The sequence below is a fragment of the Urocampus carinirostris genome, chromosome 1 (assembly GCF_059441175.1).
Source record: "Urocampus carinirostris isolate Australia breed hairy pipefish chromosome 1, RoL_Ucar_1.0, whole genome shotgun sequence".
In the NCBI taxonomy this organism is placed as follows: domain Eukaryota; kingdom Metazoa; phylum Chordata; class Actinopteri; order Syngnathiformes; family Syngnathidae; genus Urocampus; species Urocampus carinirostris.
Genome location: NC_142349.1, coordinates 2,896,790 through 2,908,865, shown reverse-complemented (window position 1 = coordinate 2,908,865; position 12,076 = coordinate 2,896,790). Strand labels below are relative to the sequence as shown.

The following is a 12,076-nucleotide window of genomic DNA, read 5'->3' as shown; positions in this document are numbered from 1 at the left end:
AGGGTACTCAGGGACTGTTCCAATCCGCTGGCTGGGGTCTTCACCACCATCTTCAACCGGTCCCTGTCACAGGCGACCGTCCCACCTTGCCTCAAAACCTCCACCATCATTCCCATCCCCAAAAAGTCAGCAGTGGAAAGCCTCAACGACTACAGGCCTGTAGCTCTTACGCCTGTGGTCATGAAGTGCTTCGAGAGGTTAGTGTCCCGGCACATCAAAAACTCCCTGCCACTCACACTGGACCCCCACCAGTTTGCCTACAGGGCAAACCGCTCCACTGACGACGCCATAAACACAGCACTTCACACCGTGCTGAAACACCTGGACCACCGGGGGAGCTACGTCAGAATGCTCTTTCTGGACTTCAGCTCAGCCTTCAACACCATTATCCCGGAGATCCTGGTGGAGAAACTTGCACACCTAGGACTCTCTCCCTCCATCTGCCACTGGATAATGGACTTCCTCTCCAACCGCCCACAGTCGGTGAAACTCGGTACCCACGTCTCTCCCACCCTAACACTGAACACTGGCTCCCCCCAAGGTTGTGCACTGAGCCCCCTGCTTTTCACCCTCTACAGCTCCGACTGCTCACCGACCCACCCCACAAACACTATAATTAAGTTCGCTGACGATACCACCTTGATCGGCCTCATCTCTGAAGGGGACGAGGCGGCATACAGGGATGAGGTGGAGTCACTTTCAACGTGGTGTTCGGAAAACCACCTCATATTGAACACCACAAAAACAAAAGAACTGATTCTGGATTTCAGAAGGAATGGCAGGAATCCAGCAACACTCACCATAAAAGGAGACTGTGTAGAGAGAGTCCACTCTTTCAAATTTCTGGGTGTGCACATATCCGACGACCTCTCCTGGTCTGCAAACACCAGAGCGGTGGTAGGGAAGGCCCAGCAGCGACTGCACTTCCTGAGATTGCTCAGGAAAAATAACCTAAAACAGCAGTTGCAGGTGTCCTTCTACAAAGCCACAGTGGAGAGCATCCTAACATACTGCATCACGGTGTGGTATGCTGGGTGCACAGCAGCAGACAGGAAAAAGCTCCAGAGGATCATCAAAACAGCCCAGAGAATCGTCGGCTGCTCTCTGCCCAGTCTGGAGGACATTGCCTGCTCTCGCTACCTCAGCAGAGCAGAAAACATCATCATGGACTTTTCTCACCCCGGCCACCACCTCTTCGACCTGCTGCCTTCCGGCAAGCGCTACAGGTCACACAAAGCAAAAACAAACAGACTCAGAGACAGCTTCTTCCCCACAGCCATTACCACCCTAAACAGACACCGCACAAAAAAACTGAAAACTGTTGCAAAAAACTACCTCACACGAATGTAAAATGGTACTCACGTACATGCTGTCTGCACTATGTTTGTTCACTGCTCAAAACAGACACAGCACAAAAACCTGAAAACTTGTGCCAACACTACCTCATACGAATATAATGGTACTAATGTCTATGTTCTTGCACATGTCGACTGCACTACGTTTACTGCTCACCTTGCACAATGTCTGACCATTTCCTTTTTTCTGCACTATGTTGTCTATGTTTGCACCAATGCATATGCTGACTATTTTTTGCACTATGATGACTTTGCACCAAATGCAATATTGCACAACCCTTACGATACCAACGGTATCACGACAACACTGTATGTAACATCCCACATGCCGACATTTCTTGTGTAAATACCATGTAAATTATAACTATAGCCTTATCCCCCTTGTTTTATAACCTTATCTTCTCTGTTCCTTTATCTTCTTGGCTCATACCTCATTGTGAATGTGTAAAACTGGAGTGTCATGCCCAATTTCGTTGTCACAATATGTTAACCCATTTTGTAACAATGACAATAAAGGTATATTCTATTCTATTCTATTCTATTCTATTCTATGCTGAGGTTTTTGAGTTTTTCCTTGCCTTCATGAAAGTTTAGATCAGGGGATGGTGTAATAATACTCTGTAGTCTGTACAGCCCTTTGAGACTTATTGTGATTAAGGGATATACAATTAAACATGACTTGATTTAGATAATTAGGATGGTATTTTAAATTCACTTCTATAAATCTCTCACGCTATTTAAGATTCTGTTTTTTAAAAAAATGAATATGACACTAATAGAATGACCTTTTCCTGCTTTCATTAAGGCTACAGTGTGTAATAATTAGTGTTTCCTAATGGTACAAAAAATTAATTCAGTAAAAATGAAACATTAATTTGTATAAAAGGCAAAAATACATGAACTATCATACCAATATTGAATTTCATGAATATTCATAGGTCGAGAAATTTGTATTTCTTTTACATAGCAGAATCCATACGTAACAGGCAGCACCATGTTTATCTGACATCTTGCTGCTACTCAGTGCTCATTTGAAACTAGTTTTTGTACGCTCTAGACAATACAGTGCCATCTAGTGGTCAAATATAACACAATGTACTATTTTTTAAAGTTGAGAAAGTTTACTAGGTTCAGAATAAGAACATTTTTTTTCTATTTTACACACACAACACACACATATGTATGATATTCCATACACACACACACATTTATATATATATATATATATATATAGGGCAGCACGGTGGCGCAGTGGTTAGCGCTTGTGCGGCACAGTTCATGTCATGGGAACCTGTCGTGGGTTCAAATCCAGCTCCAGACTTCCTGTGCAGAGTTTGTATGTTCTCCCCGTGCTTGCGTGGGTTTCCTCCGGGCACTCCGGTTTCCTCCCACGTTCCAAAAACATGCATTTCAGGTGAATTGGCCGGTCCAGATTGTCCCTAGGTGTGAATGAGCGAATGAGTTGTCTGTCCCTGTGTGCCCTGCGATTGGCTGGCAACCAATTCAGGGTGTCCCCTGCCCACTGCCCGGAGATGGCTGGGATGGGCTCCAGCCCCCCCGCGACCCTAATGAGGATAAGCGGTACGGCCAATGAGATGAGATGAGATGAGATATATATATATATATATATATATATATATATATATATATATATATATATATATATATATATATATATATATATATATACGTTTTTGCATGCTTTCCTATTCTTTATTTTTTCCATTTGTAAAGTTGTGTGAGAATGCACACATAAATTGCCGAAAAAATGGATATAAGACTTTTGAAACATTAGAGACAATATACTGGGACAGAAATACGCCATGAACTAAAAATGATTAACCAAACTTCCGAAATAAAATCATGTTTATTTGTAAGTGTTTACTCTTTTATTACCTCAGTGTGCGCATGCTTTTTATCCCAAAAGAGAAAGGAAGACAGCATAAACAAACACCATCAATCAAAAAACAACTAAAACGATAGACGACGATTAGAATGTTTTAAAAAAGAGATCTGACCTACTAAAACGGCATAAATAGGCAGTTTCATGTTGTTGGACATTTCATTAATTGCTACACCATCAACTTCATCATTAATAACAATTGTCATAACAACAACAACAATAACAACAACAACATAGGAGTGAGAAGTACAGTAAAAAGTGCACCATCATCATTTTAACTTAAAAACTATACAGCTGCCAAAGATAAAATTGTTAAAGACAAACTTGGAACGATAAAGAAACGTTTCCACGACAATTGTTCAACGAGGAAAGGAATTTATATGATTATTTTTTTCTAAAGTAGACTATTTTGGATTAGTTTACCCCTCTCCCACGTTTTCATTTTTTCCGTACATACCGTAAAGTCAGCACAATAGGCACAAAAAAACTTCTAGTTCTACTAGATAGCCAGTCGCCGTTTAGACCGTTTTAGACACTTAAGTTCAGTCCGGTCGAAAAAAACCTGCATGGGGAGGAGTGAGCAGGACTGCCAAGTATAGCAAATTCCGACAAAATAGCTGTAGCCTGCCGCAAATCTTCATTTACTTATGACTTTTATCACAGCAATCGTCGCTCAAAGCGGCTTGCGATCCAGCTGTTCCCACTACCGGTATCGAGCCTCCTCCAGCGACTCCCCCGTCGCCACCTCCTCCGCCAGCTCCTGCACTGACAGCCCCGCCATCGCGGAGCTCCTTCTCTCTCCTCTCCCTCTCAACCGCTTCCTGTTCACTCTTGCTGCTAGGGAACTTGTCCTTGTTGTTTTCCTTTTTCCATTTCATTCGACGGTTCTGGAACCAAATCTTCACTTGCCGCTCCGTCAAGGCCAGTGCGTGTGACACCTCGATTCGGCGTTTTCGGGTCAGGTAGGGATTGAACAGGAATTCCTTCTCCAACTCCAAAGTCTGGTAACGGCTGTAAGTCTGGCGACCTCGTCTCCTTCCGGCAGCTACTGGGGAAAAAGGTGAGAACAGGATGCCAAATGGGACCGTTAGACAAGAGGAAACTCGCAAGGATTTACAAAATTACACTTTCTTTCATTGTTTGGTATTATTTTACCCTCCTCTTGTGGAAACGTGTGTTGACCTGGAAAGGAATGGGCGCCACCAGGCTGCACTTGCCAAAGACACACCACGATCCTCGTGGTTAAGAGATCCAACCAATTTACTAACCAGCCAACCAACCTCTTGTATTAGTTTCAGTGGTGTGCTGTCAGGGCCTGCAAGGCCTTCACTACAGGCCCTAAAATGTCTGAATTATGTGATGTCATGGGTGTAACCAGTACGTTTTTATGGGTGCTCAAGGACCCACCTAAATTCAACCAAAAGCCCCCCCCAAAAAAATTATAGCATTTTTAAAACTCATATACGTGTTCGCCACCCCTGAGCTAATCAGATTTCAAGTTGGCACAATGGCTTTCTGGAAGGCGTCGAGAGACGTCAACTAGGGGCAATGAGGCACTAGAATCTTTTATACTGAATTGTCATAGCAGTAATTTTTCACTCTATACTGATTTTTTTCACTCATTTAAACATTGAACTTTTTATACGAAGCAACTTTAATGTCAAGCAACTCAGAATCTCTGAAATCAACACACAAAATGGAGAATAATATATTGACCTTTCAGGAAAACAACAAATAAACTATAAATATTAGAATAAACATTACATTTATCATAGAAAACACATCCCCGAAAAATCATATCCTTACAGATGTACAAAAAAGAAGATCAAGTACCAAACAATTAAAAAAAAAGTTGCATATTGAGCGCTAACAAACCAGAAACTACAAACAAAACTCAAATTTGACAAACTGTAAAGGAAAACTGTAAACTAAAACTGAAAACCACCAGCCTTGAGAGTAGGCCGCCCGCCCTGAGGCTGGGAGGTTGCTGGTTAAAGCTTCGGCCGAGTCATACCTATGAATTAACACATTGGTAGTTATTGCCTCCCTGCTTGGCGCTCAGCATTAGGGTTTGGAATTGGGGGGGTTTGGTCACCTATATATATATATATATATATATATATATATATATATATATATATATATATATATATATATATATATATATATATATATATATATATATATATATATATATATATATATATATATATATATATATATATATATATATATATATTATATATATATGAAAACAGCATGGAATAAAGTAACAAAGAAACAAACAAAAAAAAACAAGGCATGGAAGTGAAAAATTACACAAGGAGGATGACAGGAGAACTCAAAATGACATGACAGAATTGGTTGAACAAAAATGTTATTTTAAAAGTTTCAGGATGATTGGGTACAGGTGTGTGAAAATAGGGCACACACATGCCTAGTTCTAAATGCTAGTTGGGGCCCTCTGGTGGTGGGAGGTATGCCAGACCCCAACCGTTACCCTTAGGCTCCCTTAGCCAAGACTTTTTTCTATTTTTGTTGTGGGTCTATTGGCGTTTGATCTTTCAGTAAATCCATTCATTTTATTTTCGAAAAATGTTTAAATGAACCTAAAAATAATTGTATAAATAAATAAAGGGTCCTTTTGTTATCCGACTATTACTTAGGGGTATTACCACGCATCAGTTAAATATATGTTTATTTTTATTTTCTTCTCAGTAAACATTCCTGTGTATCCGTTAAAGTGATTTGGGAGTTTTAACGCCATGTTTTGGTTTTATCCTTTTTCTATTTTATTGTTTTACCATTATTGCGTGCGTGTCTGCGTAGTTTACGTCCTGTTATGTTAGGTGGAGAGTGTTAATGTTATAATTGTATATTTAATGTTTTTACAGGGCTTTGAGTTGCATTTTTGTGTCTGAAATGTGATGTACAAATACATTTATATTTGTTTTGATTTGGTTAACAAAAATAAGATTGATAGTTTTAGGGTCAGTTTCGACCCATATATATTTACTGATAGAACACGGTTAAAAATCAAGTTTAAGCGATTGAAATTTAAAACAAAAATAAAATGAAAATCACACGTCACATTTCTCAAAATGCATGTGTGTCACGTGACATATGTAGTGTCTTCTTTCAGGGATAATGATTGCAGTTTAAGCAAAATATGCAAATGTAAATGTAAATGGTCTGCCTTTATAGAGCGCATTTCAAGTCACTGAAGAGCTCCCAAAGCGCTTTACAATGTGCTTCACAATTACCCATTCATACACACTCACACACCGTTAGCAGTATCAGCCTTGCAAGGCAACGTGCTTATATCCAGTCTAGGCTTTCATTTTGGCTATGACTAGTGTTCTGTCAGATTTTTTATAGCGGAGTCGGGTCGAAACTAACCTTTACAATAGGAATGTTACAATTTCAATTACAGCATTTTAAAATATAACTAATTATTTTTATTTTTTTAATTTGGGTTGAATAGATTTTCCTGACAAAGTCATTAAAGGCCTTCTGCAATAAACAAATATATGTGTTTTAGTACGCATTTGAAAATCAAAGACGGTTCGTTGGCGTCCCTAACACAGGAGGAGGGTTAAAAATGCACTATTTATTATATTAATTTGACCCTTTTTATGGTTTGAGTGCACGATGCTCGAAGACCACTAATAATAAATACAAGATGAAAGCAAAAATCGACAAAAAATCGACAAGTTCTTAACGTCAAAAGGGAAAACGTTGACTGATAGAGAAGCCCTCCCATTCATCGGATCAAAATTGACCTTTTTTTGTTTTTATTTTAATTTTTTGCCTTTCTGATAGCACCTAATAAAGACAGTTACACATGATCCAAAATGAGGAGGAGATGGCAAGGCGATGGAGACAAATAGTTAATGAAATGAAAAAAATAATGATAATAATATCATTATTATATATATATATATATATATATATATATATATATATATATATATATATATATATATATATATATATATATATATATATATATATATATATATATACATGTATTCAAACTGTTTAGTCTATTGTTGTGTGTCATTCGTTTGAATTAAATAATGTGGTTTTAAAATGTATAACACTACATGTATTTATTTATTCCTTTTAAAGTGTTCATGATTATCTTGTGTGGCAGTAAGATGCAATTCATATTACACATAACACTTTGTTATAATATTGTTATTACATGATTTGATCAACCTGTAAAGAGTTTGGACTGTCAGGGAAGATACGATAAGATAGGGCTTTTTTCCTGTCAGCCATTTTTTCCTTCTGTTTTGTCAATTGAATACCAAAGTTGTTGATTTTGAATTTATTGTAACCTGTATTTGACGATTAGTGGTAAAATATCAATTCCATCGAAACCAAAAAGGAGCAATGTACGGTAATTGGCGGTGAGAGGGATTTTTGTTTTAAGTTTTTGATTGTTCGACCAGATTTTTATAATATTTCCGCTGCTGCAAAAAAAATATATATCTAGTCTTATTATAACATCAATATTCAGTTCATAAATTGATAATCCTTTACAACAGAATTTTTAATGACTGATTTACGTCCAACAGTCCACAATTTACAGGCATTGTAAAGGCAGGCGCATTGACTCAAAATCGAGGCCCTTTTAATTAAAACAGCAAGCGCTCAAAACTACATTTACATTGTGAACAATGCATTTATTCATTTTCGTGCAGCGAAAAAAAACTATTTTTAATATAAAATAAAACATGATTTTCAATTCTAATTGCATCTTAGGATTCATTATGAAAGAGTATTAACAAGCTTAACAGTGAATGTTTGGCGTCCAACTCCCGACAGTTTACACACACGCAGCATTTATGTGAGTGATTATATTTCCATAAAACTGTTTGTCCTACGCTTTGATAGCCTACCATAAAAGGGGATGAATGCACCACGCGGACGAAATATGCCACCTGTCATCAGACCTAGCAACCGGTAAATCTTAAAGAATATAACAACGACTTAAATGTTATTAAAGACTATTTTTTTTTCCCAGGAACATATCTGTATTGTTATATGATATTGCAACAAGCATTGTTTATTGAAATAATCACAGTTTGCATTTAAACATTGCCACATTTGCATTATCGGTTGCATCCGTGTGTTATTTAGATTACAATATTTTTAAAGTGTTTATATAAAAAGACGCTTTTCAAGGTAGATAAAATAGTCCCTTGTCCAAATGTGTGTTGGCCTTTGCTCCTATAAAACTTACACGGACAAAAAGAAACCCTTTGAAGAGTTACTCAATCCATAAAAGACTTGTAACAGTGCTGCATTGTAATAAAAAGTAAAATCCCACTGTAGTCGTTTTGGCAAGTGACACCGAATGTTACTTGTGAGCCCTTGTGTGCGGGTGAGTGTGTACGTTGCTTGCACGTATGTCAACGTGAGTATTTAAAATCGGCATTTCCCACAACGTTTATTTTAAGGGTGTATAGCTTCATACTGGTACAAGCGTGGTCCTCTTTTTCCTGTAACGAGTTTCACAACAGAATGTGATACCATTCATCACTGAACTAATATTGCAAGTAGAGGCTTCACAAATGAATCTCGCCTCGATATTAAAAGCGGGAAAGGCGCAGAGGTTTGAGAACAATTAGTTGGCGAACAATCGCGGTCCCAGTCCTTATACACAAAGGAACAACACACTGCAAAGGGCATTCACACAGGCTTGTGAGATGGTTACCGAAATATAAGTAAACTAGTAAATTGGCATTTTATAATAGCTTCGAGCAGCAAAGAGATGTTGTGCTTATGTTTTATTGTTATTTTTGTTTGACTTTAGAGCCAGCTGTCAATTGCCAATATCAATTGTAATATTCTTCTGTACCAAGAATTTCCAAACAAAAGGTGTGCACAGATTCATTAAAAGTTACTTTTTCCGTTTCAGATTTGAATCGAACCATATTTTAGTTAATGTAAAGCTTCAAGTCTCCCTATGATCGATGGGTGTGCATTGGTGTTAAAACTGACTTGAAAGGAACATCACTCGGTTTTTCCCTTCCTCTTCCCTGCCTTTACACCCCCATTTCTCTCATCGATGGAGCATGTCCCAGAGTAGCTGAATTATTCAGAAGACCACAAGTAGATCGTAAAAAGGGAAATGCAGTAAAAGTTTATCCCAAGGCAGAGATACACGTCTAAAGCAAGTCTTTGAGCGCTGCTTTGGCCCACCAACTGTTATATTTCCCATCTGGTACGGATGGGACTTTCTGTTGAGGTTCACTTCTTCCTTCTCAAACCCACACGTGCACACATACACAGGCACAGACCTACAATGTCTACTATCCATTATTTCCAAATGTCCGCTTTTCTTCTCTGTGCTAGCCCTTTCACAGTGTGGTTGGTGCAATTTAAAGCCTGAAGTCATCCATAAGTTGTGGCGCTGGTAATAAAACCATAAACACGTCTTTATTGTCCGCTTTGAACTGGGGAAGCTGCAATTACCCTCAATAAACAATGAACGCCAACTTTTGTCCAGAGCCTCCGACAAACTTTTACATTTCGCCTTCTTTCCCTCGCGGGTTTACGTGAGGAGATTTTCGGAAAAGAGATTAAAAAAAAAGTTCTCACCCTGTGGCCTCATCCAGGGAAAGAGCTGCGTCGGCGAAGGGCTCTGGTCCGTTCCTTCTGCGTCCTCGCTACTAAGTCCGGGTGCGCCTCCCAGTTTACAGTCGCTGTATTGGACCAAATCTGCGTCCTGTGACCCGAAGAGCGTTTGCCTTTGCAAGGCGTCATATCCATAGAAGTTCCCGGACTCTCCGTGGCACGTCACCGCACAAGGACCCTGCTGGTATGGATTGCTGGGTAGTGTTGAGGCGCTGTGGTGGTAGAAGTCTTGGATCTGAGGAGCGTGCTGGAAGGTGGCACCGGAGCTTGGACCGTACACTACAGTGGGCCGACTGCCCGCGAGGTCCTGCGCAAATCCGCACTCATAATAATTCGGACGTAATGATTCGCCGCTTTTATATTTGGAGAAGAGTGAGTTGACAAAATATGAACTCATTTTTAGATGAGTTTCCCCCCCACCCCGTCTGGCGAGAACAAGTGAGCGATGGCGCTCTGGTTTGTTTGTCTGCGTCGGTTGTGTTTGTAGGCTAGAGGAAGAGCCCCATAGACGGAGAACGACGGAGGGGGTGGGGGCGGGGGTTGAGTGAGCGAGAGCCCGTTCTGGTGTTTCCCCTCACGGCCACAACTGACCAGCTGATAACGGTGACGACCAACAGACGGAGCGGAAGCAAACTATGCCGCCGCCGAAAAACCGGCAACTTTCACAGCGATTCCATGGAAGGTCCAACGATGACGAAACCAGAGAATGACAAGCGGAGGGAAGGCTGGTGCGCATCACAAATCTCGTGCGTCGCCTTCAAAGCTCGAGCCCTGACTTTGCGTTTCTGTGATTTACTCTTCTCCAAATGACTTGTTTCATATTATCTCTTCCCCTCTCAAACACACGCGCTTCTCTCGCTCTCTCGCTCGCTCTCTCACCCCCCACTTCCTTGTCTTCCTCTGTAGCATGTGTGTTTCAGGATAATTTGCATCTATTATCAGCTCTTCGTCCCATTGGCTTCCTCCTTATACGAACAAACATGTGCAAGTGTGTGCACAATCACTGCACTTTCCCGCTGGCGTCGCCATGCCAGCTCCTATTGCAAAAAGTGCGGATGGATGGAGAAACCGAAAAAGGCGGAGAAAGGCTTGTGCGTGTTCGTGAGAGTGTAATTGCGTGTACTCGCGTGTGTGTGTGTGTGTCTCTCTCTCTGTGTGTGTGTGTGTGTGTGTGTGTGTGTGTGTGTGTGTGTGTGTGTGTGTGTGTGTGTGTGTGAAATAAAAGTTAATAAAAGTTTAAACCAACTGATCACAAACGCCAATCTGACAATTATAATAAATGGAACACACGAGGTTATTTTCAATGCGTTGCATCGTTAAGAACACCGTGTCCCTATTAACTGCCAATTGCTTCTTCCCTCTCCTAATGCGGTGTGTTTTTTTAGCTTCAACAATAAACGAGCCGCAGATCTCAATTCCGTTATCAATATGATCTTAATACACATAGAAAAGCTGGGTATGTATGTATGAGTGCAGCGGGTGATCTCGCTGTGTAATAAGCTCCAGAAATGGCTGTAAACGGTTTAAGCAATATAAAGTACCATAAAGCTGACGCAGTAGTGTTAGCTTGTTTACGTCTTCGAAGCAGAGATGCACAAAGGGGGGTTACGGGCGCCCCTTGCGAGAGCAGAGACCATAAATGGCCTAACTGAGCACGAATTCAGCCACTTTTAATCATATTTTTGTCATGCAAATGTTGTGCCTCAGTTTTTGGACGTGTGAGAGCTGCACGAACGGATGCTCTGAGAGTTAATTGGTGGAAACGTTAGCGTTTACATTTCAGATGAAATACGCCCACCGATTAAAACCTAACATGTGTATTTGTAATTTTTCCTCAAAGAGGGAAGACGTTAAGTAAGGACGGCAAACCCTTCTTTAAAATTTGAGTGCAGTTCTACGGCTGGTATAGTGTTCCCATGTGCAGGTATGCGCTAGTGCACCTGTCTTTATTGTTGTTGGGTAAACTCGAACGCGTTCCTGTCATGGAGGAATTAAGATAGACAGGGTTGAGTAGGGTTACTTTAACTGGATTACTTTCAATTACTTTTGGATTACTCCAATACCAAATATGCTAATAAAAGACAAAAGAAACTGAAAATGAATAAAATTACTAAATTGTGTGCAGGCTTAGGGAGTAACGGAATATACATGGAACGGCAAAAATGATGTT

At 40.1% G+C, this 12,076-nt stretch overlaps 1 protein-coding gene across 1 annotated transcript; it reads right to left on the bottom strand.

The window, feature by feature from the left end:
• Nucleotides 1-3,260: 3,260 nt before the first annotated feature.
• Nucleotides 3,261-10,688, bottom strand: hoxb8a (homeobox B8a). The gene is made up of 2 exons (XM_088341231.1): nt 9,871-10,688; nt 3,261-4,303 (listed from the first exon to the last, which is right to left on the bottom strand). Exons 1-2 carry the CDS (start codon nt 10,301-10,303, stop codon nt 3,900-3,902), a joined length of 837 nt encoding a protein of 278 aa, XP_088197357.1. The 5' UTR covers nt 10,304-10,688; the 3' UTR covers nt 3,261-3,899.
• Between the last annotated feature and the right edge of the window lie 1,388 nt (nt 10,689-12,076).